General features: G+C 39.1%; 1 protein-coding gene across 3 annotated transcripts in view; it reads left to right on the top strand.

Moving 5' to 3' along the window:
* The window catches only part of PDE11A (phosphodiesterase 11A), a 110,230-nt gene that overhangs the window by 90,445 nt on the left and 2,983 nt on the right, over window positions 1-16,802 (top strand). For all 3 annotated transcript variants that reach the window (XM_059853185.1, XM_059853183.1, XM_059853184.1), the window contains exons 18-19: window positions 2,201-2,271; window positions 3,290-3,373. In XM_059853185.1, the coding sequence (XP_059709168.1) occupies window positions 2,201-2,271; window positions 3,290-3,373 (155 nt within the window). The remainder of the gene's footprint in view (window positions 1-2,200; window positions 2,272-3,289; window positions 3,374-16,802) is intronic.

The following is a 16,802-nucleotide window of genomic DNA, read 5'->3' as shown; positions in this document are numbered from 1 at the left end:
GCCAGTCATTCTCTGTCCTTCAGTGAGGCCCAGAACAAGCCAGTAGAAGACAGACTGTGTCAGGTTTTGGAGGAATTGACAGCATCAAGAAGCAAACAGAAAATATACCAATGCAGCTGGATTTGGGTACACAGCTGGAGGAAGTTTGGTGTACCAGCAAGTAATAGTTACAAAGATGGGGCGGAAAAGAGAAAACTAGGCTAGATAACTAGAGATGCAGGAGCAGCCAGATTCCTTGGATAAGGAAGTATTAGAAGCTGAAAAGGATCTCTGGAAGTTAAATGCACAGCAACTGAATTAAAAAAAACATTTATGGAGGGAGGGCTTCACCTCAGCTCTCAGTTTTGCCAGGTGAGTCTTTTTTGTTTAATCAGCAGACTGTGACAACAGTTCTTGTAATGCTGTTGCTCTACTTGGCCAGAACATAGTCACCTCGTCTGGAAATCAGGAAAGCTGCTTCTATCCTGCAGTGGGAAATTGAGTAACAAGATTTTTCATTGCCACCTGGCCACTGCTGCAGTGTGTGCAATCCGTCCTCATTTTTCCTCCTTAACCCAGTTAGCTTCTGCATTTTCATTGACAGCCAAATGTCAGGAAGGGTCTGCTTTCCTAGTTGTGAATCTTTGTGCTATGCTGTTGAATTAGTGCTGGAGTCTCTGGCAAACTGGGATTTTTATACTTGTCACTCTTGAGGTCTACAGGTGAAAAGTCCCCTGCAGCTTAGTTATACAGGTTTACTTTATATTGAAAGATCCCATCTGGGATTTCTTGAAACATTACCCAATTGAGCAGAAGTGCTTCTAAGCCCACAGAGGCAAAACAGGAAATAGCTGAACCTTAACTGTGCCACAAGAAAAAAAACCAAACATATTTGAAAAAAGGGAATAAAGGCCAGATGTAAGATGGAAAAATTCAGGAAGAGAAGATTGAAACAGAAAAAGGGACATAAGGAGAACAGGATCTGAATAGCACTGAGGGATTGCGATGATACTATGCCTTGAATATTTTTATACAGTACACTTAGCAAACCCTTAATTGCTGGTAAGCTGTTAAATTATTCCTCTATCTGGAATATTGATCCAGAATTTTATTAAGATTTAAGAGTACTTCATAACATCACCTACTTCCAAATTATTTCGGTACTCCCTATTTCAACTGCAACAAGCTCAGGATTTGTGAACATTATCTACCATGCAGTTGCTAAAGGAAGAAATTTTGAGATTTTATGAAGTACAGGTTCTCTGCTTAGTTTACCCTCTTGTGCCTTGGCATTATGAAATAATTTCCTAGCTTAAAAGCAATACACTGGCATGACAGGAGCTTTAGTATATGAATGCCTCTTCAGTAGATTGGCTTCCAGGTTTTTTTGCATCCCAAAATGTCACATGTGCTTACGTTCAAAGCCTCATGAATGTAAGGAGTACAGTACTATATCAGAACTGCTTACTGTTTGACTTCCTAAAATTCCTCTGGTTTCCATAACTAAATTTATTTTTAAGTCTTGTCTTCTTCTAAAAAGCACAAACCTTTGCAGTGAATAGAACATCTTCATTCACAAAAGTCAGAAAGATGCATTCTAATTTCCAACCCACTACTTCTTGATTTTAAGTCAAGGTTATTATCACAATCTGAGCTTATACTTAGATATGCAGATCCTATATTGATGACAGTCATGGGGGAAAAAAAGGAAAGCCTAGTGGGGGAAAAAACCCTTTATGAATTCATATTAGATTAAAACAAAAGAGGTATTAGTTAATTAAGTTTCTTTGATAAGCAAAGTTGTTATTATAGGGCAACAGCCTGTAAATAACCAGAGACCTCTTGGATGTTTTACAAAGCATTTTTGCAAATGTAATAGTGGATGCCAACAAGAAGCTATAATTTTCTGGTTTGGTCTCATTTCTTGAGTAAGTTGTTATAACTGCATTGAGTGCTACCTTGGCAGTGCAATGTAATTCTCCAAGTCAATTCCCTGTCAAAAAGGGTTAAGTCTCTGTGCCTGACTATGGCTGTTTATACCCCTTGTATGCCCAGTTCAAAAAACTAATGAACACATGCCTGATGTCAGTCCTGTAAGTGAGATTATTCACTTCTTTGCAATTAAGCACAGGCTGAAGTCATGGTCTGAGCAAAAACTCATTATCCTAAAGATTGTGTAACAAGAACTCTAATCTTTTATCGTGATTTTTATTTTAGGCAGCTGAGCTGGTAACCAGTGAGTTCTTTGAACAAGGAGACAGAGAAAGATCTGAACTCAAACTCACTCCTTCAGTAAGTTTTTTATCATTTCTGAAATAGTAACGAATTTGAATAGAGGAAAAAATATCATTGGGCTCATTCAGAAAAATGAACTGTATTTTGTACATAAAGAGAAACCTTAGAATAAATAAAAGCTCTGTCCAATAAGGATATGCATTTATAACCATATATAAAATAGCTCTCCAGTCAGCACAGTCACTTTTGCCCTTTCATAGTCCTTGAGCCCTTTTACTCGTTTTCTGTATCTATTCCTAAGGTTATCCTATCAGTGAATTTTCTAAGCAGAAGGTGTTGGGTTTAATACATAGAATTGAAGTAAAAACTCACAGCTACCTATGGAAATCAAAATTGCCAGATTTTCTTTAAGTTGCAGCTGTATATCTGTGTTATTTGAAATGCATTTCTATAAGACACGTGTAAATATATGACTGTGACTGAAGGGATAGAATGGAATTGAGTGGAATAAAGCCAGATAGGTATAAAGTGTCAAACAAGAACCAGGAAAGTTTCATAAAGATTTTCACTGAACAATTAGAAGAGAAAGCCTTACCCAGGTTGAATAACTCAAAATGTTGAACAACCATTATCTGGAGGCAACAGGAGAAGAGAACAGAAAGTATTCTAAAGAATTTAACTGAGAGGAAGAGATCCAGCCCAGATTCATCACTGTTTTGCTGAGCTGCAAAACCCTATGTGAGAAAAGAGAAAATTCTACTCAAAGGTATCTGCTTTACATTCCTACAGGAGGTTACTTACCACCTCAACTTGAACTGTGGAGCATTTAATTTACACTAGAGAATTATAAACAAAAAACACATTCAGACTAAAAGTTTCAAAAGAGAATTGAAAATAAACGGTTTATTTTTCATGCCAGGCGAAGCAGTAGGAAGGCACCTGCAAAGACTGATTATGGTTTACAAAGTGTTCTGGTTGTGAGAATTTGACCATAGCTGCAAAGTGCTGGATGATCTGTCTGTAAAATACTCCAGTGTGATTAAAGTATGACAGTTTTGTTTCCTTCTCAATTCAGGCAATTTTTGATCGAAACAGGAAGCATGAACTACCCAGGTTGCAGCTCGAGTGGATTGATAGCATCTGCATGCCATTGTATGAGGTAATTTTTACTTACTGCTCCTGTAGAGTCCAGAGGAGATTGTTCTTGTCTCTCTAGGGAAAAAGAGTTAGCTTTCAGAGCAGCCTTCAAGGCTATTTGAACTCTTGTCTTACTTTGACCTTACCAAAAGTCTGAATTCCATTAAGAAATCACCAGATTCCCTGAATCTGTCTGTTATTATCTGTAATGTCTGTAAATTCCTCTCAAAGGTATAAAAGCTGATAGGGTTTATTATATTTGAGACAAACTGATTCTCATCATGGTGAGGTATGGAGCACTAGAGGGACAGTCTCAGTAGGTGCTGTCAAACATGTCCAAATCTATGCGGTGCAAAAGGAGACTCAAAGCTGAGCCTTTGCACTTTCTTCTGACCCTAAAGGCTCGGCCTAGAGTGCACCTTCCCAAACTGCTACAGGGCACTCTAGGCCAAGCCTTTAGGGTCAGTGATAAAACAATTTGTTGTTTGACCTGTGCTGTTTAACTCAGAGTTTAGTCTTTTAATTGTGCTTCTGCACAGACTGCCTGGGTGCTTGGCACATGGTGTGTAAATGCCAAGCAGTCCCTTATTAAGGCTAGAGATAACAACAGAACCATTAAGGTTGGAAAAGACCTCTAAGATCACCAAGTCCAACCATTAATCTGGCACTGCCAGGTTCACACTAAAGCATATCCCTATGCAGCACATCTACAGGTTTTCTGAACATTTCCAGGTACAGTGATTCCACCACTTCCCTGCACATCCTGTTCCAATGCTTGACCACCATTTCATGAAGAATTTTCTCCTATCAGAACAATGCTTCTGCCTTTTTAGATTAAACAGCTTCAGGATTTGACTGAAACAACACAGACTGCCTTATGCCAGCAAAGACTGACTGGCCAGTGTTATCTGAGAAAACAGGAGGATGTTCTCATTCAGCATCTTTGGGGAACTGCAGCAAGCTCTCCCTGTTCCCACTGCACCCTAAACTGCCCAAGACCTCAAAGCAATGAACAGGTCACTGATGACACAGAACAATAACAGCTCCCATGTTAACATCAAAATTATCAACTTGTGCCTGAATGTAGCTTCCCTACACACAAATAAAAATGGATTGGCAGTTCCTTTCATTTTATAGACCAGATATAAAACCTCTATCATACAATAAGGACACAAGAAGGCCCATAAGAAGGAAAATGTGCCCTTTCTGCTCCATACCTTGTGGCATCTGAGGCTGCCACCATGGAAATAATGAAATGACTACCCAGCAGCAATGGCAATTCCTGTTGTGACACGGAGAGCAGAACTTGTGTAAGCAACAAGCCAGGCTGCTGCTTTGCCAAGAGATCCTGTCCCTTTCTAAGGTCAGTCTTTGTCCTGACGAAACAAACTACAGCTACCGTTTTCAAACAATTAAGGCAAAACAAGCAGGGAAGAAGAATATACACCTATATTATTTAAAAGACCAAGAACATTTTGGACAATATGGGGGAGGGATGATGGACACTGATCTTGGACAGACACTCTTTAAAAACAATGTTCCTTTCAATAAAATAGCTCATATTGCACTAGAATGCATATTATACTAGAATTCATTCTTTCTAATAGCATCTCTAATCCAAAAATGTACAGTAAAGCAGGAAGAGCTGATAATCAGTCCATCCTCTGCATGAGAAAACTACATCTGAGCACTAAAGCTCTGGTTAGTTAGCTCCATCTTAGCAGGAGATCTCTGGGGAATATATTCACATCTGATTTCCCTGCTTTCCACTGTGTTTGCATCATGCTGTGCAGCCATTAGCCTGCTGCTCAACAACTTCAAAAAGCGACACCATCAAACCTGGAAGTCATAGCAGCACCAGCCTTAGGGGTAAACAGAAAACTTCATGCCATAGTATCACACTGCAGGAGATTCTCTCTTCAGTGTGGAGCCAAGTTTTAATTTTCATAACCAGCTTAATCAAACTTAAATACACATATCCCATCAGCAGAATATTCAGGCACTGTAAATCCACTGTTTAGGGCTGGCTGAACATTAAAACCCTGGCCATATCCTAGATTTTGGGTTGGCATATTTTTACATTCTTTGAAATTCTTGCCATTGCAACACATTGAGGGAACTGCATGTGGGGAGAGAACAGGTTATATCACTACAAATGCAATATAAAGAGATGGAGTGGCAGCTGATAAATCAGTAAAATATTTGTGGTACTATAGCTCACTACTACAGTACTTAGAAAAACCACATTTGAAAAAACCCACAAACATTTGACGCTTATTTTCATACCAAAATGACAACATTAAACCATAGAGAACAAAATCAAGGCTTTCCTATTTCCTTTTTTCCATGCTAGTGATAAGCAATCCTGAATCCATGTGGGATTCTATAGCATCCAGATCCCCAAAGGGAATGCTGAGGGGAAGGCACCAGTTCCTACCAATGCAGTTGCTAGAGCAGGACCTCATGCTGTGCTCTGTGTTATTTCACACACACACACAGAGCAGAGATCCCAGCAACCACTGAATACTGGCAACTCCCATTAAAGTGAGATCAGCAGAGCTCCCTGAAGTTGTCTTTGCTCAAAGTAACTCCCAAGAGCAGGCTATTCTTGGTAGCTGAGGATGTCTGAAGTACGCATACTGAACAAACGTCAGAGCCCAAACTTCCAGGAGTGGTCTGACACCCTCCCAGTGCCTCTCACAGTACCAGAACAAACTGCATCCTCTCTGCAGTCCAAGCTAATGAACTAGGCTACACCAGAGTGCCTGTGAGGAGTGGCTCGTCCTTAAAACAATATAGAAACTTTGCAGTAGATTTTAGTTATGGCTTTTCTTAGCCTTACCATTTTCCTCAAGTCTGAAACCTCCTTTGTGGAGATTTGGCTCTGCTTTCTACATTTCCTCAAGATAGCTCAAGACAACTCACTTGGAGGTGCAGCAGTTCTCCCAAGTAAAGGGTAGTGAAGTCTCCTTTATTGGGGAATATGGATCACAATCCTCTGCTTACCTGCCTAGGACTGTCCCTGAGTTTGGCCCCTTTTTGTGAGAAGGGTTACAAGTGACTAGTAAATCACCAAGATCTATGCAACTTCAATTAGCAGCCCTGTCTGGCTGCCCCTTGGAGTGCCCATCCCACCCAGAAGAAAGAAGGTCAGTGATGCACAAAATGTACTACACTGTAAGCTGCTGTAAAGACTGAAGGTGGATATAGCTATATATATATTTTTTTTTAAAAATCATATATGGAATTATGCACAGTTTTCCTATATCCAAGTGTCTAAATCAAAAACCTTTGTGCTTGCTCTGTAAACCTGACTCTGCTCCTGGCACAAGGTAAGCCACAGCTCTGCTCCCTTGCTCTCTCCCCTATCTGCTACTTGATGTAGGAATTAAGCCATCTTCAATTTCATATCTTTGTAATCAAATATATTTCCTTCACACTGTGGATCAAAGGTCTGGGAAGATAAAAGCATCCTAATTTTTTGTTCATTGCATTTTATTACACTTAGGATATTATAATTTTATTATTTACACTTTTTGTTACTTTAGTGATCCCAGATCAGAGTATTTTTATGTAACAGTGGAACTTTTGTCTTGAGTAGCAATCCATTTACTCTGAATTTCAGATTTTAGGGGCTTTAGTTACACTTTACTGCATTACATTTGCTCTTCATTCAAAACTGATAGTAAAGAAAGCATTTATCAGTAGAGATGAGAAACAAGCTTATTAGAATAATAATTTCTAAAGAAAAATGCACTTTTCTGAAACTGTAGAGTATTTAAAACCTACTAATGTAGCTTTGTTTTGTTAGAATATCCTATAAAGAGAAAGAACATGCAACTAAAGCAGAAAATTTGAAGCATCCCACTGAAAATAAAACACTGTGGCTTTGGTGACAGCTGTGTTCACACAGAGAAAGTATTCTGTACCTATTTATAAATGTTCATGTAACAGGAAACGGAATTTTGATCATTAAGACAAATCACCCCTCTGAACCTCCACTAAAGAGATGCTAAGAGTTTCAACACTAACAGATTTCTCTTCTGGACTCTGTCATTTTTGTCTTCCTAAGACAGGATCAGCCACAGATTTTTTCCCAACTCAGATTAGATTTCTCTGTGGGGAGCACACAGAGTGGGAGAGTGAAGATCTTACTCTTTTAAATCACTATATTTCTCACAAACAACATCAAAGCTTCAGCGATTCACATCAAACAAAAGATGCTAACAGAAATCCAGCTCTGTTCAGGGCATTGTTAGGCAGAGACAGTAGCACTATGAATAGCAGGGCCAAAGGCCATGCACTCTGCTTCTGGGCAGATAAATACATAGTCAGGTAGTCAGTGACAATGACAGCAGCTATTTAAATTTAAGGGAGATGTCTTTGTGGAAGATAAAGCAGCTCATGGCTTTTACAACTTATGCGTGCCTGAGATTGCCCTGCTCACCTCTACCTTGGTGCTCCCTTGAACTGCTCCATTTTAGTGCTATTTTTAGAGCTATTCAAGATTTTCTTGGGTATTGAGAACTTCAAGCATATAATGGAATCTACAGAATTGAATTTGCATTACTCCATCCAGGATTCTGGGGGGAACCTGGGAAGAGTAGAAACATTCAGCCTAGCAAGTACTTTAAATGTTTTGAATAGAATGTGGAAGGACAGAGTCCTTCTTTATCACACTGTTTGAAGGACTTAGAAAGAAATATAATCACTCTGTCTGCAACTCCAAGAGCTCTGATATGCCTGCCTTCCTATAGAAGATAATGTCTGGCCTTGTAATTAAATCTATTTGTTATCTGTGATAATGTAGCTGCAAAAGCATATATTCTACTTGTAAACTTAGATTAAATGCACAGGGTGGCATAAATGGTGGAGCCTCTACAAAGCACAGAAAAAATACACAGAAGTCTTTAACAGTCATGGCTTTCTGTGTTTTAACTTCTCTGGTTCAAGAGTTGAGTTTGACACTTGAATTGGAAGTACATACACACACTGTGATTTTTTTTTCCCCCAAAGGTATATACTCTACTTGAAATTATTAGACAAGAGATTAATTCTCCTTCACAGAGAACGTTCTTCAACAATCATGCTTACACTGCTATATCCTGATGCAGCCCTTCCTCAGTTACCCCTTCTATCCCTTTCCCTCTGTCCTTCAATTACAATTTTGCATGATGAAATAACTGTATAAGAAATTCAGGGTTTGCACCACTCCTCTGAGAAGCCCTGCCTGTCCAGAATGGACTGTATGGCATGGCTTAGTCCTTACCCAGGCAAGAGTCACTGGATGCAACTCACACAATGACTTCTTCCTTCAGTTGTTTCTGTTCTGTCTATACAATTAGAAAAACCTCTAAATTTTTTAAACTAAACTAATTTTTTTTATCTGTATGAACATATTGGAAATGGTTTTCCACCATTCACTCATACCTGGGATTGTTGATACAAAAGTCAGGGCATTGCTCTTATATTTTAATTTAGCAACTAGTCAGGGGGCAGAGAACTCACTAGCTGTTCACCATGCACCTATATAGACAGTCCATGAAACATATTCATAAACTGTCAAGTGTTTTAACAAAAAAACAAAAACAAACCTAAAAAAATCAGGACTAAGGTGTTTGGAAAGATCTGTTCAATGGAAGCAATTTGATCAGCTCTGTGGGATTCTCATTGAAGCCAGCTTTTCCTTTGTAGCATGTTGAAGGAAGAAGAAGATAACTTTCAATAGATCCTAAAGAATACTGTAAAGATGCACACTTTTGGCAGGGTTTATTTCTGACATTTGATTTGGACACAGAGAATGGGAGATAAAGCATCTGTGCTTCCTGAGAGCACCTGGCTGACAAGGATTAGTAAGGCACATCAGCCTGGGATGCAGTTTGTGATACCAGGGATACCAGGGAGGCAGATCAAACAGATGTTGGCAGATCAAATTAGTCTCCCTCCCTGTTGAAATCCAGTGGGTAATATTATCCAAGGAAGAGCAGGTGCAACATATTCTGCTGTGTTTGTAAGAAGTTTGCTTCAGAGGAAACTTAATCAGGCCAAATGCCAGTGCTGGGGGAAGTTTGTGGCTAAGGATTATGTTAGGAATAAGGGTTTGGCCCAGAGAAAAGAGTTTTTTGGCACAGTAGAAGGATCTCTCTGTAGCCTTGAAGGAGGAACTTCAGTAGGTTTAGCACTTTCCTTGCTTTGTTTCTTGTCTGCTAATGATGAATCTGTATGAGGCCATCCAGAATGAATTCTGTGGAACTTGCAGAAAACTCAGATATTATCCCTGTAATAAAATTTCTGATAAGGTAACAAGCTTTACAAAATAATTTTTCTTACCTGTTGTCCTTAACCTTAAGCTTATGGCTGTTACTTTCTTACTAATAGAAAAGGTTAAGAAGAACTATACAAGAAAGAAAAAACAGGAAAAGAAGAAAGAATGATTTTATTTGCAATTTCAATTTAAGTCCATCACTGTTTCACAGTGTAATATGGAAAAGCATAGTTTTGGTGGTTTCAGAGCAAAGATTTTTTTTGTCTGTGACTATCATGAGCATCTTTTTTACAAAAGATACAAGGATCCTGATCCTCTTTTTCTGCTTCCTGAGAACAGGAAGGGTTTCATTTTGCCTTTGAAAATTAGAATAATATTTTTCCTATGGTTTTCATAACTTGGTGAGATTATTGATGCAACATTGTATTACAGTCAACAATTTTAAGAATTTACAAGTTTGTCCAAAATGTTTAGAGGAGGCAGCAGAAAGAAGTACTTTTTTTTTTCCTTCAGACAAGAGTACTTCAGCTTACTTCTGAGTCATTTTATGCCAAAACAGTCTCAGCTGAAAGGGCAGTTCATCAACAAAGGTATTCTTCTTCTATGGGAGAAGACAGAAAAACAAACATTTCCCATTGACTTCAGTGAAACTAAGCTTCACTAAAGGCTTTCACCCTAATCTGTGAGAAAAATTGAATCATTCATAACATTATAATTTCTGTTGCTGTTTAACTTAGAATTATCTGCCCAATGTGTCGTGAAGGACATGGCAGTCATGTATGGGAACATATATAAAGATCTGAGGAAGTAGATTGAAAAGTTGGCAAATAAGGTAGAAGAGACAGCCAAGAGAAGGAACTCAAATTGTACAGCAAATCTGAAAGAAGATGAATGGATAATTTAACAGCCATTCAGTTTTCAAGAAAGACAAAGCACAAACTACATTGCATCAGAAAAGGACTAGAAATGATGATGGATGAAACACTTCAAGTAAGTGTTTAACACAACAGAATCACAGTTGCCTGCAGAATTCCCAGCTGAGGGTAAATTCAAAGAATTAAATCGGCATATGAGACTGATATGATTTGAAGAATTTTTCAAAATCTATTTAATAGCAAGGCAGAAGACATTGATCAGCTACTTGGTTAAAATGTTGAAAGCAAAGGAGTTAGAAGCATTCTGTCTCTGGCATGCTCCAGATGTAGAATCAAAACCATGAACAGCAGAGCTAAAAAAGAAGCTGTTTATGAAATGATAACTCTTGTGAGCAAACCCTTGATTTCATGAAATTGTAATGAACAACAGATGAATCCTTTGCAACTGTAGGAATACATCAGTAGAGCTACTTCAGTAGGTCCCACTCCTTCAGAATCACTCTCCCTTTGGCCGCATAACGTGTGTGGTACTGGTCAGAGCACATTTTGCTACCAGGAGCTCTGTACATACTTCCTCCCTGAAACACCCAGCACATTTTACCAATGGTTAATCTTGATTGATAATCATCCCTCAGTAGTTTACTTCCAAAGAAGGACAGTATTATTCTCGCCAGTGTACCATCACCAGAAAGAAGCTTAACATTAATTCACAGTGGAAGAGCGGAACACTTGTGCATGTATTAGATCAATTTCCAGTCACAACTGGCTTCCATCCACTAACAATTTTTAGAGAGAAGCTAAAAGAAACCCCTGTTTTCTACAAAGGAATTAGTAATATATTCATTCCTTCCTTCTAATTACATTTTTAGGCATCAGAAAAAAATTCTCTGATAGAAATGAAAAAGTAATCCACTAATGCATTATGTATGTGATGACCTCGACCCTTCCCCATTAAGCACTAAAAGGAATAAACAAAGTCCCCTTTAACCACAAGGAGATTGCAATAATGTTTTTTTCATGAACTCAACCCCCTCACAAATACTGTATGTTTTTGAAGAACATAATGAATAAATACAGTCCTGAATCAGTAGGGCAAATAATTAATTCATATACACACACAGTCAAGGGTTCATAGAAGTTAATCCCTACATCGTCTCTGTATCACTTTATCTTCTGTATTCTACTATGGAAGGTAGAATTCTAGCAATGTTTTTGGGTTTAGTATATGAACATATATTCAGAAAAACTTTTGGGTTTTCTAAACAACTTCCACAAAGAATTTGTATTATGAAGATAAAATCTGTGGATGACTGCAGCACAGGTTCCCTTTTACCTGAACTAATCTGAAGTTCAAGGACTTTCAGATAGATGGCTCACCTTTGGCCTATGTATTCTCATGTGAAAGCCACTTCAGCAAAACTCAGGAGTCCAATTCAGCTTTGCTGTAACTGGTCATGACTCTCTTGACTTCAACAATGCTTCATATGCTTACACCGAGTCTGAATTTATCCCCATGGCTTCTCGGTCACTGGTCCTCCCTTCCAACTAAGAAACTGCCTACATAATAAAAGTGATTCATTAGAAACCACTGGGTTCCAAAGTAGAGTGAACACTGAGACCTATAACTTTTTTATATGTGCTCAGTCATAAAAATGAATTTATATGGTCTTATTCCATAAACTCACTTTACAAATATTAGCCCCGCAACCATACTTTCATGAGCTGTAATCTTGTCAAAGCTCGTAAGTTAAACAAGGTCAGAACTGGTCAATATTTGGATGAGAATCTCTGGCAGGGAGGGGGCAAAAAGAAAAGTCATACAGTGTTTGTAAGTTGGGACATATTGTGCTCCTTTTTAAAGAGATTTGGTACTAGTCTTATAATACAGCAAAATTTTGTGTTTGCTTTAGCAGTAAGTTTAGCATCTGACCACAGCTGTGCTGCATCTAGGCAGTTTCACTAATATCCTTCCCCAGAGATGAAGGTAATGTAGCAGATGAAGTCGTCTTCCCCTCACACCCCACTTCAACTCAGAAAGTTGGCACCCAGAGGAAGAAACAAATGCCTCCACTGCTACCCATCACCCTCTCCCTGAAGGGGTTTGTTTCTGCTGCTACTCTTTCTGCATTCTATATGCTTTATCTACCAAAATATACATCTCTATACACAAGGAAAAAAAGAAAAGAAAAACCAAACCACTCTGCCCTCCTTACCTTCTCCCATAAATAGCTTCCTCTGAGTATCTTATGCTCTTCCCCATTTTGTGTTCTTCCTTCAGGCAGCCCTGCCCCTCTCCCAGGTGCATACAATGTAGTGCTGAAGTGCCATTAACATTTTCTTGTGCTGAGGAGTTTATAGATAAGCAGAGCTATACTTTGGGAAAGAATGCTGTGGGCAGAGTAGTACACAGTCCCAAAAGACATCTAAATAATAGAAGGTGCCAAGAAAAAGACACTGCTATACAGTAACTTTTGGACAAACAGCTTAGTCACACATCTGAGGTAATACATGGATGCAGAAGGGAACTGCAAACCTCTCTGGCTTTTCCTAATGCTGGAGCAGGCAGTGCCTCCCCCACGCTTTATCACTCTGCAACTAAGAGCAGCTTTTACAGTAAGGGGGCTAGAATGGGAAAGGTCACCAATCCTGTAGCTATTGCTGTGCAGCAAGGCAGCTGCGCTGCAGTGGAAGGACTGCAAGTGGGCAGTGAGGTCCCAGGCCTCGGGAGACAGGAACTCCCCCAGGCAGGGGCTCCTTCTCCCCAAGCCCAGCTGCCTGCCAGCTCCCAGCCTGCCCACGGCACCAAGCAGGGATGAGGAACAGGGCATTTCTGCAGCTACTGAGGTTATGTGGTGGTATCCCATGTCAGACAGCTGGTGAATACCAAGCCTTTTCCTAGGAAGGCAAGTAATTAATAAGGTGTTAAGAACCTAGATACCAAATTAGACAGATCATGAGCAAAGCTGTTTGTAGGAGGCATCTATCAAAAATAGGAGCATGGAGGAGCAGTACATCAAGGGGTTCTCTTTCAGTAAAACAGAAAGCAAAAACTGCAGCCAGGAGGTGGAAAACCCTGACAAGGCTACAGCCAAATAAACTTAAAGAGCTTTGGGAATAAATTGGTGGTTTAATCCGGATCAGGAACAGGTGCAATGAATGTAATTCAGTAAATGGTCCAGACCCTGCCAGAAGGGAGAGAAATGTGTTGCTTTTGAGATAATTTCCCAGAAGCTTCATAAAAGCAAATTGATTACTGGAGTTTAATAATTAAAACAGGGCCAGATATATAGTAATCAAATGAGTTTTTAATTACATCTCAAGAAGAAATAAAATCCAATTTGTGTACTTTGTATCAGAGAAGCCCTACTGAAATGCTTTGGTAGCTGGAAAAAATCAAATAAAAGCTAATTTCCATAGGAATTATAGTAGTCAGTTTAATTAAAAGACTAGATCAGAATGAAAAAGTCCCAAATTGAAAGGATACTAAATACAGAAGCAGTGGTTCAAACATCAAATCAATGTCTGAATAAAGACATTTTATAGACCAAGTGCAAAATCTGCACTGTCAAGTATCACTAATCTAAATTAATGTGTAACAAAATAAAGTTTCTTAAAATTACGCTATATATTTTGTACGTATTCCTTTGAATTAATTGCTGGTGCTATGGTAAAAATTAATATCAAAGACATGGTTTATTCTTTCTTAAATACTCCTTATAATCTGTTTCATCAAAGTTAATGTTAGTAGTTAACCATTCTTGTTATTTACCTGGTAGCCTCTGTTGCACCTGGGTTATTAGACTCTAATGTCCGCTTAGATCTATATTTCAAAGAAATATACGTGTATTTACTTACAGATTTAAAATATGTTTACAGCTCACAGGATAATAGTAATTACCACAGAACTGTGGGGGTGCTTCCTGAATCTATTCCCAGCCTACTTGGGCTCCTGGTCCCTGCTGCAGTCAATGCAAAGCTAATTGCTGTAAGCACCTCGAGCACCACTCGCAGTCATCCTGGCACAGTACGTGACAGGGCTGTCTCCTGCCATAAGCCATGGCAGATGCCAACGCCTGGAGGGACAGGCACAGCAGGAGGTCATGCCCAGACCTCTGCAATTGCTCCCTGGAACTAGCCTGGAAAACATCACAGTCTTGTGGTCAGTCTTGGCAAAAAAGCAAGGTTACAGAAAGGACACAGACATAGTCGAGGGCTGCAGAGCCACGCTGAGACATAGCCCGCAGTCCCAGTGAGCACCATCTTCTCTATGCTGCCTGTAGCTGCTATAGGTTCCTGGGTATAGTGTATATATACATAGTGAATATAGTATATATACTATACTATATATGGAGAGAGAGAGAGAAAGAGAGGAAATATAGTATATATGTGTATACATACATACACATATATATACATTTACACACACACATATATACATATATATATAAATAGGAACAGCCTGTACTGCATTTTGTACTTACAGATCCTGGGGCTGACAGGATGAGAGTGCAGAACATCTTTGGGCTTAGAAAGGTTTGAAGTATACTGATTTTTAAACAGTGATTTAACCACCAGGCTGCTTGCTTATATATATTTCTTATTATTTATTTATTTGATTTTTTAAAAATTGAAGGTGCATATTGGAAAAACACAAAAGCTTTTTGAAGTTGCTGGCAGTGGTAATGCAGGTGCTAATGGTAATGGCAGTGAGCTTTTCAGATACTTTCAGCTGTTTATAATGCATTACTGCTCCTCTGTTTTAGACTCTGCCAAATCAGGCTTAAGGAATACACAACAGTCTGAAATAAAGATATACAAATGCAGAGTTGTGAGGCATGGTGATGGGAAAGTTGAAAATTCTTATCCATTCTATAAAATGAATGACCATCAGCAGCAAGCAATGCTGTAGGGGGCAGAGACTTCAGTGAATCCTGCCTCTCACCCCAGGCCCAAGACTGCAAAAATAACTCCCCAGTCTGGGCCATATTCTAAGGAAATAATTTTGAAGTGGATTTGATTAAAGTTCCAGCTTCTTCCTCATGATGTGATTTTTCATAAGTGCTGAGCATTCATATTTCCTACCGAAGTCAAGTGAAATTGCAAGTTTTCAGCATGTCTTAAAATCAGGCCATTAACCCTTAATTATCATATAATAGCTCAATTAAAAATCTACCAAGACTTACTTCAAGCCAAGCTCCTATGGCTTGCAAGCTAGCTATAATAAAATCCAGTTCTTTAGTGTTGTCTGGGCTCTGGAGACCATTTAAAGCAGCTCCTGTTAATCCTGCTATTTAAAGCAAAAACTGATCAACTGCAAAGGTACCTTCTCCCCCTTTCCTTTCATTTTCTTATCATTTTCTGCACTTTCAGAAGAGCAATTTTTGCTATCTTTGTCCTTTTTGGTTTTTAATCTGGCACCAGTCCTTTTTTTCCAATGACAAATACGCAGTTTCCATGCTATAGGAGAAAGCATGCTGTCCAGCTCGCAGCAAAAGCCACTGCTTGCTAACCAGAAGAGCTGCAAAAGAACACTCCTTTGTCCTGAGAGGACACATTACATGACCACTTGGGAGGCAAATGGTTAACCCTTTCCTGACATTCAGTGCTGCTGTTAATTTTCTGTCTCTCTTTAATATAGATACAAAACCAAGGGAAGTACTTGTGGTCTTTGCACATAAGCAGGCAATATTAAAGGGGAAGGTAAAAAAACCTGTAGCAAAGGTGGGCAGGAATTCCATACTTCAGGGATGTAGTCAAAGCCAGATGAAACCAGATTAAAGACTCTTACTGGCCTCTGTGACCTTTGAGCTGGATATGTAGAGAAGAGGTGATTTCAGTGCAACCTCAAAGAAAACTCATTTCTATTTCTTTAATTTGAGCACACACTAATTGTTTTTTTCTGCCAGCTTGAAAAAGCACAGTACTGTTGTGGTTTAGTCATCTATAGGAAAAAAGACTCAAGCACTAGGGAGATTATTTCAGCTTTGTCCAGCTTGTCATCCAGCCAGTGGACCTTCCTGCTCATAGATGCCATAGTTGGTAGCCTCAGGCACTTGGGATCCCTCAAAGGGACTATCTTTAAGGATTGCAAGAAAGCTAAAGTAGTTGAGCGGCATCTCTGCCATCTTTTGTGCCTTTTTCTACACTTCTGGTGGCCTAAAAACTTACATTAAATGAGTCAGATAGATAAAGAGAACTCAATGGGGACAATAAATTTACCTCCACAGGTATTTACAGATGGGAGTGAGGAGGGTAGGGGCGTAATGCAGATTAAACTCTTTTTTCCTCCTGTTATGCCATGGACTGTCCTT

Source organism: Haemorhous mexicanus, chromosome 8 (assembly GCF_027477595.1).
Source record: "Haemorhous mexicanus isolate bHaeMex1 chromosome 8, bHaeMex1.pri, whole genome shotgun sequence".
NCBI classification, from domain to species: domain Eukaryota; kingdom Metazoa; phylum Chordata; class Aves; order Passeriformes; family Fringillidae; genus Haemorhous; species Haemorhous mexicanus.
This window is presented reverse-complemented; position numbering and strand designations above follow the sequence as displayed.